Genomic DNA, 23,420 nt, shown 5'->3' with positions numbered 1-23,420 from the left:
TCACAGGGCCTAATAACATCAGCCACACTATCAGAGGCTCGTTCACCTGCACATCCACAAATGTGATATATGCCATCATGTGCCAGCAATGCCCCTCTGCCATGTACATTGGTCAAACTGGACAGTCTCTACGTAAAAGAATAAATGGACACAAATCAGATGTCAAGAATTATAACATTCATAAACCAGTTGGAGAACACTTCAATCTCTCTGGTCACGCGATTACAGACATGAAAGTTGCGATATTACAACAAAAAAACTTCAAAACCAGACTCCAGCGAGAGACTGTTGAATTGGAATTCATTTTCAAATTGGATACAATTAACTTAGGCTTGAATAGAGACTGGGAGTGGCTAAGTCATTATGCAGGGTAACCTATTTCCCCTTGTTTTTTCCTACCCCCCCTCCCCCGACGTTCTTGTTTAACCCTGGATTTGTGCTGGAAATGGCCCACCTTGATTATCATACACATTGTAAGGATAGTGATCACTTTAGATAAGGTATTACCAACAGGAGAGTGGGTTTGTGGGACGGGGGGAAACTTGGATTTGTGCTGGAAATGGCCCAACTTGATTATCATACACATTGTAAGAAGAGTGATCACTTTAGATAAGCTATTCCCAGCAGGAGAGTGGGGTGGGGGGAGAGAAAACCTTTTGTAGTGGTAAACACCCATTTTTTTCATGCTTTGTGTGTATAAAAAGATCTTCTATACTTTCCACAGTATGCATCCGATGAAGTGAGCTGTAGCTCACGAAAGCTTATGCTCAAACAAATTGGTTAGTCTCTAAGGTGCCACAAGTACTCCTTTTCTTTTTGTTAGGGGTATGATATTTTTTTAAACCATCCCTAGTGTGGATGCAATTATATTGGTATGAAGGGACCATATGGTAGCATATTCCTCTGTCTGTAGCTATCTTGGTAGAAAGTACTGTTATTCCAGTATAACTGTATCCACACTAGGGTATTTGTGCAGTATTGTTAAATGGTACATGTTTATAGTGTAGACAAGGCCTTAGTTCCTGACTCAGGCCGCAGGGTCTGATTTGCCTCTGACTTGCACCTTCTGTAAACACGTACCCCTGTGCAGTGAGTAGTAATTAAGCATGGGCCTGATCCTCCTCTCACTTACACTAGTTTTACACCCATGACATTTCAGTGCAGTTATTGCTGACAGCATAAATTAGAGGAGTATCAAGCCCTACCACTCTGATCTGGTAGAGACTGACACTTACTTTGCACAGGTGTGAATAGCACCAGCATTCAAGGCAGAGGAGTCTCAGGCCCTGGCTCAAAGCCCGGCTCCTTTTCTCCAACTCGTTCTGCTGTTTGGGTGTAAGTAGCTGTAGGGTGTAGCAAGGAGTTTACCTCTTGGTGTATGTATGCTGAGGCAGGGCCCTACATCCTGTCGCAGAGGGCTTTCTTGCTAATGAGGCCATAGGTTCATGGTCCGCTAGCTCTGCAATATGCACTGTCATTTGTTGCTCTCTTTCCCTTACTTAGTGATGACTGAATCACTGCAGCACAAGTTATAATTAGCAAAAGTGTGAAACTCAGAAAATAATTGACAAAATCCTTGCGGCTCTCAAAAAGCTTGCCTTATTATTATTTTTAAATCTCATTTTCACAAAATGATTCCAGCTAATCTTCACCATCTGCATAACAAGTGTAATCAGCAAGCCAAAATTAAAACATCTGCAACCCCTGCCCTTGGAATCAATCACAAATTAAAACTGAAAAGAGCCTGTTCTAGTGGGGGGAAAAATCTGCATTAAAAATCTGAAGGCATCTGTTGCTTCTATTAATCTCCCTCCACCAAGGCTAACTATATGCTCAGCAGTTAGAAAGAGCACAGACAAATGTTGTAATTAAATGACTTTGTCAGTGCCTCTTTATTTGTCTTCATCAAGCCTTCATCAAGTAAATGCTTGTTTAACAGCCCTAGGGCCCTTTTCCAGTGTGGTGCGAGGGGTTTATGAAATTATGGTGGGGCAGAAATGCTCCACAAGCAGGAAAGTCAGAGATAGTGGTTGCTCTGCAGTATGATCATGGAAGCCACACTGTGCAAATACCGCGTGGCTGGATCACCATGGATCTGGGGGAGGAAACCTGGGAAGCAGCCATTGTGCATTAAGGGTATGTCTACACTGCAAAAACAAACAAACAAACAAACTGACCCCAACCAAACCCAAAACTCACAGCCGCAAGTCTCAGAGCCTGGGTCAACTAAATGGGCTCACAGGGCTCATGCTATGGGGCTAAAAATAGCAATACAGATGTTTCTGCTTGGGCTGGTGCCCAGGGTCTGAAACCTGGAAAGGCGGGAAAGGTGGCAGAGCCTAGGCTCCAGTCAGAGTGGGAATGTCTACACTGCTATTTTTAGCCCCATAGCCCCATGAGCCTGAGTCAGTTGACCTGGACTTGAGACTTGCTACCCCCATTATTAATAGTATTTTTTTTTGGAGCGTAGATGTACCCTAAAGGTGGGATTTTCTACAGCCCTCAGCATTATCTAATGCTGCTCTCATTAAAATCAATAGTAAAATGCCCATTGACTTTAACAGGCTCAAAGCAGGGAGGGATAGCTCAGTGGTTTGAGCATTGGCCTGCTAAACCCACGGTTGTGAGTTCAATCGTTGAGGGGGCCGTTTAGGGATCTGGGCCAAAAATTGGGGATTGGTCCTGCTTTGAGCAGGGGGTTGGACTAGATGATCTCCTGAGGTCCCTTCCAACCCTGATATTCTATGATTACTATGAAAGTTAGGCAAAGGCTGAGCACTTTTGAAAATCCCACCCTAAACCCTTCCCTCACACACGGGTGTTATTTCCAGTGGCAGGTAATGCTGCTGATGCGCAGACCTGTGCTCTAACTCCTAGGCAATGAGTTAACTACAGTGTTTGTAGCCAACCTCATTGGTTTCCTGGGCCAATTGGTGGCTTGTAGCTGGTCCCCCTTCTGAACAATTCTTAAATGACATTCATTCTGTGGGAAGGACAGTTTTTCAAACAGTTGAGACAGTACCGCATTACCAGGTAGCTGAGAAATTCTGAATGAGTTTTATATTTATATGTGAGGTCCTTTTCTTTAATGCAAATAGTTCACCTGCTGAGCGGGAAATGGGGGTTTTACACAGCTTGGAGACCAACCTGCCCTAACATGTATTGTATAAATTAGTCTGTATTTCTTCAAATAAGTATATCACAACACAATGGATCACCCCACATCTATCTCCACTGCAGAGCATACAGTTCTAAAGCTCATTAAAAGTTCTTGCATAGCATAAAGTACATGGGGGGCCCAGAAATAGCAGAAAGAAGAGGATGGTTTTTCAGTATGGATCACCTTGAGGCACATCTTCCTTTCCCATTTGCAAAAGCCTGAAATTATTTACTCCAGAATGTGTGTAGGAAAGTGATATTACCCAAATAGCTGATCCTGTCTTCTTTCTGATCTGTCCTGTCTCAAAAGTTTAAAGTTCCCCATCTATATCAGTGGTTTACACACCACCCACTTCCATCCCATAAACCCACCTAGTACCAAGAGAACTCTGGAACGTAACATAATAAGAATTCAGCTGAACAATACCCACCTGTTTCTGGTGGAAATTCCAGAGGTGAGTTTAACAAGTAGTAAGGAACTGCCTCATCTTTGTGGACAACCCTCCACAAATAGATGCGTAACCGCTATGTTAGACCAGAAAACCATCAGTCTTTAATCAGAAATCACACAAAGAATGCCATAACAGCATCAGTTTCAACCAGTGGAGGCTCAGATCAGTTAATAATAAAATAAATAATAATAAAAGTTCATGCACATATATTTGCCCAGCACTGATAAGAATCTGGGTGTCCAAATATGTATCATGTTAATACTGATACATATATGGTGCACATTTGGCACCATGATTTCAGGCTCCATCTACTGAAAACATGGGTCCTTTATCATCCATGGTTGATTTAAACTTGTCCCCAGCAAACAGCACAAAGTCCTTTGGAAAACCCTGAACAGTCAGGTAATTAAACTGTAGATACCCAAAGAGAGAGCTGGAAACTACAGACTAACAACAAACCGTAAAAGATACAAGGTACAAGACTGAGAGCACAGGAGACTGTTTACACACAGAATAGGTGCAGCATGCATAATTTTTGTGCAGGCTTCCACATGCAGCCCCTGTCAATGTGCTTCAAGCTTAACTATAGGGACCAGCTCTTGAGTTGAGAGATTAGTTCAGTCTCTGTTCTCTCCACTGAGATTACTAAATAAATAGCCAATTATGATGGTTGGTTTGGGGTTGTGGGCATCTGTCTATTAGGATTGGACTAAGAAAACACCAACACTTTTCACATCAAACAGTTGTCAGCTGGTAAGAATTTTCAGTAGCTATGGACCTGGGCTGAATTCAAATTAGTGACCTAGATGTGAAAGGCTGTGTATCCTATTACAAATCTGTTGAGCCATCCTGTTGCCTGAAACTATGGATTTAGTGACCCAGAACTAAATTAAATAGAAGCAGTACAATGAATGTCAGATTTGCACTCACTCATCCAAACATATTATGATATTACAGCACCACAGAGAGATGTTCTGTTGTTGAGATAACTGTGACTGTTTAGTTACTGGATTGTTCTTAGAGGACTTACTGTACTACTTCTGGAAAAATTACCAGGATTTTAGAAGTGAAAGAAGTAATTACAAGAATGAGAATTATTTTTATTTAACTCTGGATTGAAAGGCAAGAGACCTTAAAACATGCAGAAGTGTTTCAATGTTAGTGTTAAAGGATGTGTTTGCCTTAGTTAACAGTGCACAGAAACGCACTTACATGGCAGTGTCAAGCAGTCATTACATAGCTTTTAAAAAACCCAAATAGCATAATAGCACAGTGTGGAACCGGTTGGACTTTCTGGTTAGCTTACTTTTTCTTCTTAAATACTTGATGGCACACCTGGTCTTCACATGTCAGCTCCTACAGCATTAAAACAATTGGTAAGTATATATTATTCTGAGCTATATTTCCCATCTACAGCACCCCCCTTGAAAAATCACTGTAAGACCAGCTGAACCACAACATCAAGAAGAGTGTTGCTTATTTAAAAAAAGCAGTATGTTCTATGGAGCCCTAATTAGCTGACATGCATTGCAAGTTGTGACAATTAGATTTTGACACTTGAGTTTTAAAAAGTATAAAAATGAAAAATGCATTGAAATGGCTCTGTAATGGTGTGGCTTTGCATACTCTATTCTTAAAACAACATACTATAATTTATTAGAAGCACTGAAGCAACAAGGGAATTACAAAAAGAGGGTGGAGGGAAGTCTCAGAAAGGATGGGTACAAGGCCAATAGTGTTTCAATAGACTCATGCACCAGCCCACTAGGTCCTCCTGTTTCCAGAGATCTCATTTTGAATCCTGGTGCCAATAATGAGAACTTTCATTAATGGAATTATTGGCAAATTTTGAATTTATATTGTAATAGGGTAGTAGAAGTCTGTCTGTCAGCTGGGTGACAGTGGTTTCTGCTTAGATTGAAGAAAACAATAGTATTTTTTTATTAATCTGATTGACCTTCCAATGGTAGTTAGATGGCCATCACAACCATCCAGAGTGTAAACTGTGGCTTATATAACTGCACAAAATTAATTCTAACAAGAAAAGACTTCAAGGCAGATCCTCAGCTGGTGCAAGTTTTCATTGCTTCACTTCAGTCAATGGAGCGATGCCAATTTCCACCAGCTGAGGATCTGGCTCTTCATTTGATAAATAGAGGAGACATGCTAAAAAGAAAATATTAATGCACACTGTCCATCAAATAGATAACTTTGAGCTCTGTATTATAGCCAGCAATCCAGTTCTAGGGTGAAGAAATTCATATTCTGATAGGCAAAATAATTCCTAACTATCTATACAGATCCAAATCTGGTGAAGTTAGTATTAAACTACTCATTAAAAGCTGTGTGATTATGCCTGTTACTGTCTCTTTCTGAGCCCCTAATATCCAGCATTACCATGCACAATTTACCGATTGTTCTTCTTGGGACTCCAGTGTTCCTCCGTATGCTCTCATTTCTTTTTCCAGATGTCATTGACTGCTTATTTTCTTTACAGGCCCATATGGCATCTCTCCGGCTTGCTGCATTTCTCTTTGCATCCCCGTTTACTAACTCAACTGTTTGACTTTTTTTTTTTTTTTTTTTTTTTTTGTGGGGCAGGAGCGGGAGCAGTAGCACAAGATAACTACACTATAGATTGCTCACTAGGTTTCCCTGTGTATTCTGGGAGAGTTTTTTCTCATCTGGATAACTGCATAGTTCTTGCTAGAACTCATTTTTTGGAATGACAAAAAATATTTTTCTTACAGGTTTTATTCAGCATATAAACGCTGTGGTTTATGTTTAGTATTTACTCAAAATGCGGAAGGAATTGGATGTGCTATGTAACTGGAAGGGTTAAGGGCTGCAGTGCAGTGAACTGGACCAAAAGTCACTGTAGGTTTGTGGTTTATTTAGGAAGTAGGTGGAGACAAATTAAACAGCCGGGGTTCTGGTAGAGAGGGGTTTTTAGAGTTTAGGTATCAGAGCTGTGTGAGTAAAATGAATAAGAAAAATCCTTGGAACTATAGTAACTATACTATTCCACAGTCTCTGTTACATTCTATAGTCATGAAAGTCAGCTCTTACCAAATGCAGTCTATCTCCTTCAATCCAGTGTGTCCAGCCTCTGTTTTTCTTCTCTCCCTTCTGGACACATACTAATTTATCACCATCCCAAATCACGAGAGTCTGCAGTGATCAAAGGATAAAATCCAGTAAGTTAACTAGGGATTTTGGAAAATATTGAAACAGACCAGAACTAAAAATGAGGTAGCATAACTGCAGTGTGTGATCAGAAAATCCCACCTGCTCGTCTGAAGACACTAGTGGCCCAAATACCCCTTAGTATAAAGTGCTTTATGTTGTCACCTTGTAATTATTTCTTCAGATACCATGATACAGACCATATGTGTGCAAAGGAGGGGGAATGAGTTAATTGAATTTCTGATGCTGTTTATAATCTTTTTTTATTAATGCTTTCATATAGTGAGAAAAGAAAAATACAGTTTTCATATGCAGTGCTATTCTATAAAGTGCAATAACTGGAATGCTATGGATCATAGTGACTAGTGCAGCATTAACACCGCCTCTGTCTGTACATAAAACAGACAGACAGAGAAAAAGTATATAAATGACACTTGGTACAACACAGTTATAATTTATTTTATAGCATCCTTCAGGCACTGTAACCAAGAGCTTTAAAGCCAGAGCAGTCATATGTTTTCACAATGAAATTTAAACTGAGTATTTCGTTAAAGGGCAAGAATGGAGGCATGGCTTGGCTGCTGGTACCACTCCCTACCATGCTGACAAATATTGTCTCATTGATGGGGGTGTATAAGGAAACAATCTATTGTCTTGTTTTATATTTAGAGCATAGGCTCTTTGGGGCAGGGACAGTCTTGTTGTTCTGTACGTCACCTAGCACAATGGGGTCCTGGTCCAGGCCTGGGGCTCCTAGGTACTATGATGATACAAAAAAATAATAAATGAGTTCCAGGTAGAATGGGCACCAGAGGCAGGGGTGAATGAATGACCTAAGCCCCCTCCACCTCCCACAGTGCAGAAGGGATAGAGACAAGCCAAAACTGGAGAAGTGGAAAGTGTTGTGGCTGTAGGTGCATGTAGTTGGAGAGAGAAGAGGAAATGAATCCAGAGGTAGAGTTCTGGAAACCTCAAGGGCAATTTTAAATTAGAACTGGAGACTAATAGGAAACCAGTGAACGTGACTCTCCACAATCTCTAGATTTAGGGAAAGAGAGAAAATGGCATATCACAGCATTCTGGACTCTCTAAAGTTGAGAGAGGGATTTAGGGAGACTGTGAAGATGGAACATCATTCGTCAAAACAGGAAATGATTAAGACATGACTAAAATTACAGCACAGTACAGTCAGAATCAAGATAAGGATAATGTCACCTAAGACTAGCAATAAAGTTTTCTCCACTACACAACAATTTATACAGGGGAAATGATATCAGGTAGCAATCATTTAGATAAGAGATCAGGTGGAATTATAATGTTGCAACAAAGAAGTCCAACTTGTCCCAAGATAAGGGTTGTGAGATAAGAGGAGAAAAATAAGGTTCCAGAGAGTTCAGTGAAGACAATTTTGTTCACAGATGAGATTGCTGATGGCTTTGACACAGGGGAAGGAGAGTGGGGAAGGTTATAGATGGACCAGGTTGTAGATGGATCAGTGGAGACTTGTGTGAATTGTTTTAAAGCAGTAAAGCTGTTTAGTACCTCACCATGCTCACTGTAGAAAGGGCTGGGGAGAAGTGATAAAGGTTAAAGCAGGGTATTTGGAAGCCTAGAAAGGACATTATAAGCCTGATTATTCTCTGACTTACACTGTTGTGAATCAGAAGTAACTCCAGAAGAGCTACCTCACGTGAAACTGGGGCAAGTGAGAACAAAAGCATGCCTATGGGTCAAACAATGCCTTCAGTTAAACCCATGCAGCTCCTCTGGGGGATTCCATGAGCGCAGATAAGGACAGGATTCATCTCTATATGCTGCCTACTTCCTCTGTGAGGACTAATGAGACAAAGTGGGTCTTGCTGTCAGTAAGCTTTGAGCTGTGCGACCATCTCTCCAAAGGCTGACAGCAGGATCTGAGTTCAGAGATTAAAGCTGTTTACTGGGATAAGTTGATGATGCAGAAGTAGGTGTAAGGTCAGAGAGGAGCAAGTTAGCCAAGAGCTGAGGAAGAGGGTAGAACTAGTTACCAGCTGAAGAGTTGGCATGGATAGGATCAACAAATGATAACAGAAAGAGAAGTGAGTGGCTGTTTGGGGCAGGTTTTCAAAGGCCCTTTGCATTGTTGAAAGTCTCTGTTACATGTTTTCAGGGGATGTTAGGGGAATAAAACTGATGGCAGTATTGGTAGAGGAAAGCAAGGGTGTGTTCAGTAAATGAATACACCAAATGGTTCAGGCCATGATCCCTTAAGAGGTCTTTTCGTGGAACTCCCACTAACTTCCATGGGAATTACACACGTAGAGGGCTTACAGGAACAGACTCAGATAGAACTGGCAATTTTAAAATAATGTGGAGGGGAAAAAAGCCTTAGTAGTTTTAAAGTGCAACTTCAGCAGCAGCTAAATTATATGTGACAAAATATACTTCCTCTCTTTACTTTTAAATATAGAACACTACAAAGAGGTTTATCATAGAATGAGAGGAAAGATTCCTTGCTAGAAAAAATGTAATTAGTTATTGCCTTCACAAATCTGGGAAACCTTCCTGATTTGCCTATAAAATAAATATTTGCAATGTGAAAGAAAAATGCAAATTACCTGCACTTTAGAGACAAACATTCTCTAATATCTGTAAATTGCTTTCCATTATTTTTAGTCAGGAAATTTACAGAACTGCTTGCCCTGTTTTTAACTGCAGTGTACATGGAAATCAAATACTAAGTGTATACCTGCACAACTCGGTTGTCAAGCCCCTTGGTGTATTCTTCAAATGCCACTCCCACAGTGTAATTCAGTTCATAGTTTCTGAAAGTGCTCAGTGTTTTTGTCTTAAAATTGACTCCATCTTGAATAATTTCCTTTGTTTGTTTCAAGTGTCCTGCAATCTTACGAGTAGCAAAATCAATGCCTATCAACAAACAAAACATAAGTGTATGATATACCTAGCCAAATTCCAACTTCTGGTACAAAGATGCAAAAGATACTTTTATATATACACCAAAACTATGAAAACTACACTATGAAAAGCATTTGCACATATAATCCTCTCAATTACAGGTAAAACAAGGTGGAGTAACTCTCTTCTAGAATTGGCTGACATTTCTCACTTGAAACTTTTTTTAATGACAAAAAAGGTCTTTTTTTTTTTAAATGAAAAATTGAGGAAAGTTTGTGTTTTTTCAAAAGGTGTTGTAATTTTTTGATGAAAAGCCTGTTTTTTTTTCAGTTTTGGGTATTTTTCCACCTTCATATACCCCTCTCCTTTTTTCAGTGACAAAATGAAGGGCGAGGGGAGGCACGAAGTGGGAGAAAAACTGAAAATCTCCAAGATTTTCAGTATTCATGTTTTTGGAAAAAATAAAATTTCCATTGCTTTCGGTGAAAATTTTCAAGAAAACAGTACCACTCCAATACTGCTCTTTGACCAGGTCTCCTCATATCTATAGAAGGATCTCAGAATGAGTGCAGTAGATATGCAGTAGATGTGTCTGATCCAGTGAATTTTGGCATGTATCTTTTATTTCACCATAATCACAGATTATTGTTTGGGACTGTGTGTAATCTGTGGAACTGATTGCATTTATATTGACCCTGGGACTCTACTGCGTGTGATTTAACAGCCATCTGTAAAAGCCATTATTCCCCTTATTGTAAAGTAGTTTGAATCAGAATCATATTAATTAGGAAACCCTTTGCAGAAATGATGCTTGCATATAAATAAGTAAACAAATAAGAGCTATATTCACTAATTGTCCCTAGGAAAGAATGTTAGAAACAAAAATCAAAGTTGGTCAGACTTTAAAGGACAAAAATGGATAGAAAAAGATTATTTTGCAGCTTCCATATGGGTAAAGGATGGAAAGTTAAAAACAAAAAGGCAAATAGCCAAAGAATACTGCATTTGACGCCCTCTTTAATATTCAGTCAGCATTTTGTGCCTGATCCCCTTTACCATTCCGTACTCTGTTCATGATGAAAACTAACATAATATAAACAACTACTTGCAACTGAATGCCCTGAAAGATATGTCAAATATATTACCATCATGACACAGTTTACCCTAGACAATACACTTAATGCCAGCTACATTGCCAGGTACAATAAATATCTGACCATTTGGCAGTGAATCTTGTTATGGTGCTATATGCAAATGAAATAATCTAACATGTTTCTCTCAGAGACTGAAAAATAGTGTGGCTTGTTAACCATCCTTGAGCTTTTTCACATACAAATTAATCATTTTCGTCTCGGCACAACCTTGTACAAATGGAGCCCATTTTCTTTTGGTGGATTCATTATGCTACTGCTAAGGCAGTAATTGAATTGAGTGAAAGGATTGGCTGGAAAACAAAACAAAAAATGTTACTTTAACATAGGAAATAATGTTCATATTCAAGTATTTATACTCAAGGGTTCTCAAGTATATTTCTTTTGTTGCTGTGGATTAAAGGTATCTCTGGGTCTGATTTATAGCCAGGTAACAAAGTTTAGGTCTCTCGGAGGAAAGAAGTCTAATTTTCCAAAGGAATGCTATTTCTGACTAATCTATTAATCTTGCACTACTGCAGAAAATCAGGGGAGGTTTTATTAAACACATTTTGAACACATAACACATTTTGAACAATACAAGCAATAAAGATGAAATATGGTTCTATTAGATTAGATTGAAATACTTTGTAACATGCTTATGAAAAAGTTAAAGTTTCTGGCTTAAAGGGCAAAATGATTTGTTAATTAAGGTATAGGAATGCAGATGTAGCAATTATAAGGATGAATGAACCTCAAAAAGTTCAGCTTCATTGTGCTTTGGACCTGAACTCCTTAATTCTTAGAATACCAACCAAATGTAAAATCGGGAGAAACAGAGCAGAAAAATCTCTTTTACTATTTCCATATAATTTCTTTTTCATTGATAACACAGTAAGTGAGGGACAAATTCTCAGTACCACACACAGAAATACACATCTAGATACTGCTTTGTGGCAAATTAGGTGAGGCACTTTTCACTAGCACTGAAGTGCAGTGCATAAAACATGGCCAAAAAACCCACAGAACAAAGGGCCTGATCCAAAGCCAATTGGTGTAAACATGGCTCTCACTCTGTAACCTCACACCAAGTTTCTTAGGGGGAGGCTATCTTTAAACTCCATCAGGAGGTTCAGTAGGCACATCTCCAGTGGGGGCAGTACAGGAGATGTAATGAATCAGCCTGTCTCCCAGGCAAAATGTCCCTGTCCCCACCTAGTCTGGGCCTGCCCATTCACTGTACTGCACCAACCGCTTCTGAGCCACCCAGCAGATCAGGAATTGTGGGTGGCTTAAATTTCTGCAAATCCTTCTTCAAGTGGACTTCTCAGTGCTGGGTTCCTGTGGTCCTATTTCCACCTGAGGGGCCCAGGGGCTGAATCAAGCCCTTTATTTTACAGTCTAATGTGTCAAACACCCCAGAGAAATCCAGTAAGATAATTTTAGGATGGTTTCAGTCAGGTATCCTGTTCTCATCACTAACTGAAATAGTCCTGAGGATGGAACGGAGATGTGACAAAAGCACTGCTATTAGTTATGATACAAAAGGAAGCAGAGAATTGGGAAGCCCATTGCTTATTGTAGCAGGATCGGGATTAGAATGTTTAAAGTTGAAATAATACACATCCTATGGGAGTGAGGCACCAAGCGCCTATTTAATTTCAATGAATATCTCAGTCTAAATTTCAGAGGGGAAGTCCCAATCTAAAGAGAGATATTAATAATATTATTACCAGTTGCTGGCCTTCTTGGTAAAAGTTTTTAAGAAGAGTAGATATGAGCAGTTATGACCCAACTGACAGAATCAATACAACAATATTAGCAGATGATACCCAAGGGAGAGTCTAGGAGAGGAGAAGGGAACAGAGTGTTGAGTGACATTACAACCAGATTAAAAGACTTAGTAAAACTCTCAGTCCTGTTGGAAGAGAGACTCATACTCTTCAAGTGCATGCCTAGACTAGCCTATAAGGAAGAAGGACACTTAAACAATGAAGAGAATTTGTCAGTCACCAAGAATGACAACAATATTAGAGCTCTTTTAGCTGCTTTTCCCAACAGTACATTTGTTCAGAGATCACTTTTGAGTTGAGTGGAAAGGATTTTCCATCCCTTGTAGTCTTGCCAGCATCAAGCACTCAAAAGTCATGAGTCCACCCACTCCAAATAATGAGATTGGCTTATAATCATGATTTTAAAATAATAATAAATGTTGGGCTCTTTTTATCAGCCTCCTGGTTCTGAGCCTCTAGGGTGCTCTCATTTCACATTTTCAGGCTGTCCTCTGCAAAAATGAGGGCTATTTTTCCCTACCCCCCAAAAATGAAAGCTGAGATTCTCAGATCCAGCAGCTAAGACTTTAAGAAAAATACTAAATATCATGAAACTCGCATGAGTCAGACCCCTTAGGTATCCATAATGTCCTATAGGGTTAAGATAGTTTTATCCGCATGCAAACTAAAACATCTGAAATTACATTTGTATTGAAAAGATCAAATATAAAATGGTCCTCAAACTAACAGAAGACAATTATCCCTTGTAAAACTTTTACACTGTCATTATAATAATTGAAGACACTAATGTGGGGAAAACAGAGTGACATTGGCATTACTATGAGCTTGGTCTCCATTCACATTTCCAGCTCTCTTAATGTGCTGCTTGCACTAAATTAACTTTCTTTCAGTGTTCTTTTAACATCTAAATAAGGATTCTATTTGTTAATAACTTTAATTTTCTTGCTGTGGAAATATGCTCCCATAAAAATTGTTAGAAGGTTCATTACTATGTAAACTTTTTACTATACCTGTTAGTTCAGTTATAGTTTTTGCTCCACTGTTATGGAGTATCCTGTTACTTGCTCGGGAAGTCACTCAATTTTATCTAGACATATTATAGCAAGTGTATGATTTTTTAATATTACTGCCAGAAACTCTTATCCCCAAAACATATCAAAGGAGTAAGACTGCTCTACTATTAATTTTTTTTAAATAGGCATGATTGATAAATAAAAGCTCTTGTCCCAATATCGTATTTTTTTCATTTACCTAAGGCAACCATGTAACCGTTGAAGTTTTCATTGGATTCCATTTCCCACGTTCCATTGTAATCGGCAGGCATGCTGGCTAAGAAGGGCAGATCAAATGCTGAGCCTGGACGCAAGTTCTGCAGAGAGAATGTGTTATAACTGTCCTTTTTATATCTTCCTTGGATAAAGTTTATGATTTTCCATATAATAAAGTCTGAAGGTCGGAGATATAACCCGACAGAACTTTGCTTCATTAACAAAGTTCAGGAGGACAGCAGACAGGCCAGGAATGGGTTTCTGAAGCAAGAACTAACAGAGAAAGGTATTTTACAGTGACCTTTGTAAAGAACAGCAATCTCATATAGACATTCCTTTGAAACGTGCACCACAATGTCAAACTGTGCAACCCAACGTAAGTTCTCTTTTTCAATTCACTTCTCCTACATACAATAAGCCCCAATTAAGAGCCTGGCCTTGCATATTTCATGCGCCCTAACTCCCATGTGAAGTTGGTGGAAGTTTTGGATGTATAATGAATGCAAGATTGGGCCATTAAAGAGGAAATCCCTATTTTTAAAAGAGAGAATATTTATGATTTTATTTTATTTTACTTCTCAACTTTATATTCCAATGTATTAAAATAGAGTTCAAAGATATTCCTGTTTTCCCTCCCCAAATGTCCCTTTTTATAGATATCAGATGTTGGCAAATATGCATCAGGCATAAATTCACTTGAATACATTTCATTTAACTGATTGTACAAGTTACAGGGCGCCTCTCAAGCTACCCTGGGAGCAGCACTGTCTAGCCCATTTTTAAGCCTGTTTCTTTTTCATCAAGTGCATCTTTAATCCTGGATTTCCAGCTGGGGCAGGATTACAGCACAGGTGTACAGCAGGAGGGGCTTTTCACAGAATTTTTCTCTCTCCCCCGCATTCTCCCTCTTTGTTTACCTCATCTTCATAGTTATATATCATCCCCATTACTAAGCCAATTACCTCATTAACCCAATAGTTGCTTCCAAGTGTTAGTAATCTCCTCCAGTAACAAGTTGGTTGATTCCAGTTAAGCCTTCAGCCTTCTCTGTGCTGCAGCAACCTCAGTGACCAGGGTACAACAACTCACATTCTGCTACAGTGAAGATATTGAGATAATCTGCAGAAAGTCCCACAAATGCAGGAAAAGGCCAAACTAATGCAGCTAGGGTGCATTTTAGGCAGTCACTTCAATTAGCCTGACTTTTGGTGCTTTGGGTTAGACTCTTTCAGAGTCAGATCAAAAGTCTGTGTTTCAATTTTGAACCTCACAAGATGCACCTACTCAGAACAGAAGACAGACTGTACAATTTTTACTCCATAGCAGGGGCAAGGAGGAGCACAATGAGTCATGGAACTGTGTAGCTGATGGTACCTCAGCAGACCTCGCAGCTGTACTCTGAAGGCACCTTTTCTTTCCAGTGAGGCCCACTGAAGGGGAGTCGCAGTCTGGTGGACAACAACAGGGCTGTCAAATCAGGACTACTGCACAGGACAGTAAAGACCTCCCTGGAGCCTGGGGAGGATGGACATAAGGAACGTGGTGTCATGCTGTCTGGAACGGCTCATGACCATGAGTGTCTACCTCAAGGCAGACTGTCAAAAGCAAGTCAGACACCCCAGTTACTATTATTAGATTTCACCAAGCCAGTAACAAATGTGAACTCCTGGATCACTAGAACAGTCTCACCATGGAAATCACAGACAGTCCCCTTAGACTCTCTAGTCTATCTTGCCACCCAGACAAACTGGACTTAGTGATACATGGTCACTAACACGAAAAATCCCACAATATTCAGGTTGCTTCCAGTCCCAAGAGACCAGTCACTTACGCCAGATCAGTTGGTGCCCTAGATCTTACACCAAAGACAATGCCTGTAGCCAATCCTGTAATAAGCTATCTACAGATTTATTAACTAGGAAAAAAGAAATAAGAGAGTTATTTACAGGTTAAAGCGAGCAAACATATACACACAAATGAGTTATTATCTAAATCCTACAAGTGACAGAGTTGCCGTGATCTGTCAATTCAAAGTGTCTTTCAGGGTGGACCCAAGAAATAACCCCTGGGGAGCTTTGGCTTCAGTTTGGTGTCTCTAGCCCTGTGAGAGTTCAAAGAGTGAAGAGAGATGGAAAATTTTCCTGTGTCTTTATTTCCTTCATTCAGCTTCCAAGTCTGCAGAACAAGATTCCTTGGATATAGTATTTCCCAGGTGTGATAGGGCCATTAATCAATCCTCTGTATAGCAATGTTCCTTGATAGCCCATCTGACTTTGATAGTCCTTCTGGACAGGCAGGGGGATGATTCCTGTGCCTGGGTTCACAAGTTCAGACCAAACATTTTCAAAGTTATAAAGCAAAATTTACATATTTTCTTATAGCCTGAAATACTGACATGACAAGTGAGATTAATGCCTGCAGCAACTTACAAGCATTCCATAGCATCTACACACTAAATACAGGCATGACTAAAACCTATTTTGAGCAAAACTAATATACAAGTCAACTGGTCTAGTTTCCAGCTACGAGTTGCCAGTTCCTAGTTAATGCCTGCAGCCTGGGCAAGAGCTGGCATCTGGCCTGATGTTGTCACATATGGATTCTTCTGCCCTCCATATCCCTGATAGTTTGTGCCCTGCCACATCTCTGTTCACTCCTAGCATCTCCCTTGGGACATCTCACTTCCATGTCTCTCCACCAATCTGTTCGTTCTCCATATCTCCTACTCCATGGCAGCCCGCTCCCTTAGTGGATGGGTGACATGAGGTTGCGAGGGGATCACAGATATGCCAATGGCCTGGGGCAGAGGGAGTTCAATGCTTCCGTGCTGAGGCATCACTGATGGAAGGACTGTCCTAGTGCTGGTGTCTTCTGTCTATTAAGCTGCAGAGCTGTGGGGAGCCGTTGGTACACAAAGCCTCAGTGCAGAGACAGTTGCTCCCATAGCAGTGCTACCCCAGTATGGCAGGGAGCCTAGGCAGCAGTTGTTGGAGCTGAGTGTTTCCACATAAAGACAGGGCCTCACCAAGGGCTCTACATGGTGTTGCTGCCTCCAGGAGCCAAGGTAGCAGCAATGACGGAGCCCTTCAAGAGCTAATGCCTCAGTGCAGATTGGTGTCCCCCCAATAGGCCTTTTGTACAATTCACTTCTTTCCAACCTGGCTTCCCATCCACACAACTTTCCACCGGGCTCACTACATCTCCCCTATTCAGCTCTCCTCACTGCATCACTCAGTTGCTGTGTTTTTAGTTAACAATTAGATTTACAAACATCAATTTTCCTTTAACAAATCTCTTTGCATATAATTTCAAAACATTTCTCTGTTTTTTTTTAGTTTTATTCCTTAGTTTTCATTGTATTTATCATTTCCAGAGATGAAGCTAGTTATCAGGCAGTGGGTTAAAGGGTTTGGGCTAAACATCAAATCCTATTGGTTTTCCTCCTTCAGTAAGGGAGGACTTCCTGTTAGGGGTCAGGGGCTGGAAGGGTTAGTCCACAAGCCTGAAGGGCAAGGGTTTAGATCATAACAATTTCTGTTATACTGTCATTTCCTGTGACATCATAGCTAGTATTGCCACTTCCTGTGATATCACAATCCCATATTTTATGTCTCTATGATTCTCTTATCTCATCCATCAATCTCCCTGACATTTGCTAGGGTCAGTATGCTACTCAGGGGAATGCAGTGCCAGTGAGAACACAGTAACTCAGGGATGGATTTACAATGTGGCTTCTCCCACCTGGGCTAGACTAATCTGGGCACTCATCACCTGAGTTAACTCAGCAGTGAAGACATATCCTTTATGACACTACCACCTGTTGGATTTTGGAATTAAGAAAGCCATACTCAGCAGCTCCACCTTGCCATGTTGTCCGGGGTTCTTGCGGTTGTGTGTGCTGCAGAGGACAAGAAGCCTTGCAGTCATCAAAGAGCAATGAAAAGCAATCCAAGTTTGAAGAGACATGTGAAGTCATGAAAGTTTTAAAAATAACTGCATATGCAATACTTTCTGAGAACTTTCTGAGAACTTAAAGTGCTTTAGTATGGACATAAGACAATTCCCTGTAATTAAAGTTTTAAATGCTTAAGGAGCTTAACACAGCTAAGGCAACTTAATTGACCTAAGGTCCTAAAGACTGATCAGTTAAGGCAACTGAAGAGGACTCAACACTCACAACTTTCTCTCCTCTCTTCTTTTACTCCCTTTATTTTAAAACAGGGAACTGTGAATGATTTCCTCTTGTCACTTGGCACCAAACACCGTGGTTACTGTCCCACTTGCCCTCTCAGGCTCCGCAGGATTCTATGACAGGGTCTCTTGCCTCAGTAGTACCCTCCTGGGGGGCTGATTTATTACAAACATAGTGCAAATAATCCATAACAAAGGTCCATCATCCCCTGTGCACGTAGTCCTTAAAATTCTACACCATCTAGTCTGTCAACACACCACATACCACACTCTGGCATCTTTCACCGAACCTGGGCTCTTCTTCAGTCCTCTCCAGCCCTTTGGCCACGACAGCCATCCCAGCTCATCCAGATGAAGTGCATCACCATTCTTGCCAACACAAACTCCCCCAGCCTCTCTGCTGTCAGGTTATCATCACTAGGGGAACATCCATCTTCCCCTTTTTGATTATCCTCTCACATCCCAGACAGGCCAGCAGCTAGGTCCTTACTGTGGTCTCCTGGCTCTCAGCTCTCTCCCGCCCTCTGGCTCTCACATTCCAGCACTCCACTACTCACCGGCCTTCAGCCTTCTTTGGCCCATCTCTCCAGTACAGAAGTCAGTTAAACCCCTCTGCTGCTTCCCTGCTTTCAGCCCTCACCGGCCCTCAATTCAGCTCTCCATTTGGAAGTCATCAGAAACTCCCTTGCTGCCTTCAGCTCTTGTTAGCTTGGGAAGCAGAGCTGGCAAGCCTCTTCAGCTTTCCCCAGGAATCTCCTACATCTTCCTTCTCTCTGGTCCTTTATAGACTCATGTGCTGTCCTGGCCAAATTGGGAGCACCTGTTCTGGAACAGGGGTTTTGGTCCAGATTCATTTAAAGGGGTCAGCCACCGTGTGACAGGAACTTAAATACAAAAACTAACATTAATCCAATATTACGATCGAGAAATCAAGCACACAGAGAAGGAAGTTTGAAAGCAAAGATATTCACTATGTTGTGCATGTGTAATACTTTCTCATCCTATTTTACTTTGTTGAGAGGCAATCTTAATCTCCACAAAGGATGCTGAAAAATTGCAGATGGTTCAGACAAGAAGCACCAGAGTTATGTGAGACCTTACAATGGGAGACTTAAGGAACTCAATTTATTTAGCATAATAAAGAGAAGGACAAGAGGGATCTTGATCATGGTTTAAGTACCTTTCTGGCGAGAAGATTCCTGACACTAGGGGGCCTTTTAATCTAGCAGACAAAGGCCTGAAAAGATCCAATGGCTGGAAGCTGAGGTTAGATAAATTCAAATTGAAATATTAGACATAGATTCTTAACTGTGAGTGTAATTAATCACTGGAACAGCTTATCAAGGAAATTGGTAAATTCATCATTGCTTGAAGCCTTTAAGTGGAGATTGGATATATTTCTAAAAAATATGTTCTAATTCATAGACAGGATATTGCACTTAAGTAGTAGGGAAGAATAATTTCTTCCAGTGCAGAAATTATTGGGTGAAATTTGATAGCCTGTTTTATGCAGGAGGTCAGACTAGATAATGGTCTCTCTGGCCTTAAGCTCTGATTCTCTGTTGATATTTTAAAATAAATTTAATGAAATATACAGGGTGTTTAACAAGGACAAGTTTTATGCTGCAGGATAAGTTTTAAACTGAATTTCTTTCCTTTGTCTACTCCCTTTCTCAGCCTCCACACTGTATTAATGAATATATACATTTTACTTATATAATACACACAAAAAGTAGGTTAAAACAACAGGTTGCAAAGTCAAGCACTCAGAAGTTAGTCTGAGTTCTGGCATTTCCTATCTGTACAACCTAAATTCATCCCCCTGATGCATATGCACTAGGGTACGATACAATCTTTATAAGATTGTATAAGATAGAATCTTTAATTACATGATCACATACAATTTCCTCCCCCCTCCCCCCCCCCCCCCCGGGCTCCCATTCCCAGTCTCTTCCCCCCTCACCCCACATACACGTTCACATTCCCATGCTCCTTGCCCAGCCAGTACCACTTCCCCATCCTGGCTCCTCATCCAACCTGTCTCCCCTCCCCCTGGCATCCAGTCATTCTCCCCACATCCCCAGCTCCTAGTCTCCCTCTGTTAGGTACAAGAAATAAAAAAAAATGGAATGGCAGCAGGGAGCCCCCTAACAATATATGAGCTCACAGTCCTCTATTGCAACACCAGCATCTGTCAGCTGGTTGGCAGCCACCCTCTATTATGTAACCTCCCTTCCTACCTTATGATGGAATAATGCACATGGAAACAGACGTATATAAACCAAACAAGGTGTGTTTATTTAGGGGAAACTGAGGTACATAAATGGGAATGGAAAGATGCATAAACATTAACTAAAACTTATTTGCTTTACAGGTACAGTAACTCAGTGAATGTGTGGCCTGAAGCCAAGGCCCAAACTAGTCCCACATGGAGTATAAGGTAAGTATAACATAAAATATCACCCTTCTGGTGGTTACTCAGGACCTCTATCCTTTGGCTTGTACAGAGCCTCAGGAGAGGAACACTGAGGTGATCCTTTGCTGACTTGTCCTCACCGGCTCCTGATGACACAGAGGCAGGTTCCCGAAATGGCAGCTGGGCGCTCGCAGGCGGATAACAACAACGGATGGTGACTGTTGTAGATGGTAATGGCTGTGGATGAGCACTGTCCAGAGTCTCGACGCCCTGTGGAAGCAAAACCTGCACACCTGCCTCTCGGATGAGCAGCCCCTAACTGAGGTAACTGCCGGCCTTACATAGATTCTATGGCACCAAACCGCTTAGGGAAGCCCCGTAGAACCCCCGGTTAAATCCAGTCCAGACTGGTACTTGTTTACCGCTTGCGCCGCTACTGACCGTTAAAAAGGGCGGGAAACACTCCAACTGCCCTTCTAATCACATGACCAAATTCTCCATGTTGGGTCACAAAATGGATTTCATAATGGTATGAACAATACAAACACAAACTTTAGGAATTTGCCCCTAACACCTCCTCGGGCTGTTCATCCAATCTCATTCTCCTACCTCTACCCCTACACTGACCTTGGCACCCATTCTCCTTGCTCAGCCAGTCACTGTGCGTATGATGTATGTGCAGTCTGGTCAGCGGTAAGAGCTGTGAGGGGATGCAGCATGCTCAGTGAGGATGGAATCTTTGGAGATTTTTAACTGCTAAATTCTAAATTACTACTGAGCATGTGTGAGCTGAGATTTTTCAAAGGTTTATAGCTTGGCCAAGTTTGGGCAGATTTTCACAGGGGCAGCAAAAGGCACGTCCCTGAACAAACACCATCCTTCTGCCAAATTCCAAGTCATGGATCCAAACATGAGCATGCTACAGCTTTCCAAAGAAAAAGTTTCCAGAATTTTTTTAAATGGCAAAACAACATAAATTTCCCTAGTCTTGTTCTTGGAAATGGGTGAAACTTTCCAGAAACCTTCAGCTTGAGGCAAACAGCTGGCATAGAAAATTTCAACCCAAACTGTTAGCATTTCGCAAAGTTATAAGCAACTTACAACAGGGCCTTATAATGGAAAGTGTTGGGCAGTCTTAGCAATAGGTGGTGCTACCATCCCTGCCTATAATATATTTACCTCTCTATAGGGAAAAGGGTATATTCATGGGTGAACAGATGCTTTGCAATTCATTGTCTAATGGCTAGTTTTTCAGGTCAGATCTGCAGGATTCCTGTGCAATATTCTTTTCAAACCATTCTGGGGACTCGTGTTTTAGTGCAGAGAGAAGGCAACTGTCGGAAAGAAACTTCCACCTCCTTTGTGCCTCTGCACAAGTGTCAGGGACAATCACAATTCCTGTGGTTAGGAAGCATGGGGACTGCGCACACACCATGCTTGCCCAGAGATACACATCACCCCAAAGTGGGAAGGACAGAGGCAAGGCCTTGGCCCTGTTGTCTCTACACCAACCCATGGTGTGCCAGGGGAATAGACTGAACCATCCAATATAATGGTGCAAAATGCACAAGTCATTTGCCCTAGGGAGCTTTAGGGATGGATTCCTGGCAGGGGATGATTCAGCAGAGCTCCTTGAGGAACAATCCTTTGCTGAGCCCCTCCGGGATGGCATGGTTGTGCATGGCTCCCTATTTAAGGCAGTGCTAAATGGCACAATCCTGTGTATTAATATACTTCCTAACAAAGTAGCTTTTCTTATGACTACAACACCAGCAAGAACAGTTTTGCACCTTTGTGCTTTGAAATGAAAGAAAGACTTTGTACCTTTTCATTCAGAGCACCTAGTGGGAGTGCTGAGTAAAGACAGCTCCAGATTCATTTAAAAACCCCTAGTGATCTCTAGCTTTTGGAGGTCTCCAAATGTAATATTACCTTCTTTTAGTGCAGCACAGGCACATACAAAAAGAAACCATTGGCACAAAATGTAGATGTCAGAAGATCTCTGATGATTAATATTAAAATAGCACAACCAAAGTGAAGAGCTTCATTTTGTCTGCAAGATAGGTTGTTAGGAGAGTGATTGATAATTAGAGCAAACTTGCTTTGTAACTTTTGACCAGTTGCTTATTTGTAATCTGTCTATATCTGTTTGTGTTGCCTTTCAAATTGTAAAGCTTCAGGGCAGGAAACTGTCTTCCACTCTGTACAGTGTCTAGCACAATGGGCCCTGATCTTGGTTGGAGTCCTGAGACACTACTGTGATAAACATAATATTAATATCATTTTATAAAAAGATGAGGGCAGAAAATGTCTTTAAGCTCTGGATCCATTTTCACTGACAGATGTGTAAATCTGGAGAAACTACTTTGAAGTCAATGGAGTTACAAAGGTTTGACCCAGAGAAGAATTTGGCTCTGCACCTTCACATGGGGAATGGTGAGCATTTAAGAAACATATAAGGTTAAGTGTCTACAGTCACCTTCTAAAATCAGAGCACATTCCACAAGACAGAGAGACCAGCTTCATGGACAGAGAATTGAAATAATTTACTACATCTTTGGAAGGCATTCTGGCAGATGACAGAGTGGGTAGAGCTAAGTCACATGAACCAGTAATTGCGGATTCTTCCGATCTGCCTACTGCCTAATAGAGAAATAGAAGAGGCCATTTGAAGGTAGTTGGACTTAGTAAAATTCAAAGAAAATAAATGATCAGATAAGAAGATATTTTTCTTTTTCTCACAAGGACGTGAATTGTAGCACAGATGTTTAAAATGAGGTTTCTGTTTGTCGGATCCTTAATATTACTTAAATAGCATTTTTATAAATTCCATTGTAGGAACTCCCTAAGCATGTCTTTATTTACCCAACAATCTGTAACAGCTTCTTAGGTAAATATGTAATTCAGAAATAAACAGTGACAACTGCTTC

The 23,420-nt window shown here is 40.8% G+C and overlaps 1 protein-coding gene and 1 long non-coding RNA gene across 2 annotated transcripts; one reads left to right on the top strand and one right to left on the bottom strand.

Moving 5' to 3' along the window:
- Positions 1-4,559: 4,559 nt before the first annotated feature.
- Positions 4,560-22,871, top strand: LOC122461671. The gene is made up of 3 exons (XR_006283755.1): positions 4,560-4,987; positions 20,449-20,514; positions 22,833-22,871. It is a non-coding gene; the product is annotated as an uncharacterized LOC122461671 (long non-coding RNA).
- Positions 4,914-13,939, bottom strand: RBP2 (retinol binding protein 2). Its single transcript, XM_007062471.2, has 4 exons — positions 13,867-13,939; positions 9,526-9,704; positions 6,681-6,782; positions 4,914-4,967 (listed from the first exon to the last, which is right to left on the bottom strand). Exons 1-4 carry the CDS (start codon positions 13,937-13,939, stop codon positions 4,914-4,916), a joined length of 408 nt encoding a protein of 135 aa, XP_007062533.2.
- Positions 22,872-23,420: the final 549 nt, after the last annotated feature.

This window comes from Chelonia mydas, chromosome 9, assembly GCF_015237465.2.
Source record: "Chelonia mydas isolate rCheMyd1 chromosome 9, rCheMyd1.pri.v2, whole genome shotgun sequence".
Lineage (NCBI taxonomy): Eukaryota > Metazoa > Chordata > Testudines > Cheloniidae > Chelonia > Chelonia mydas.
This window is presented reverse-complemented; position numbering and strand designations above follow the sequence as displayed.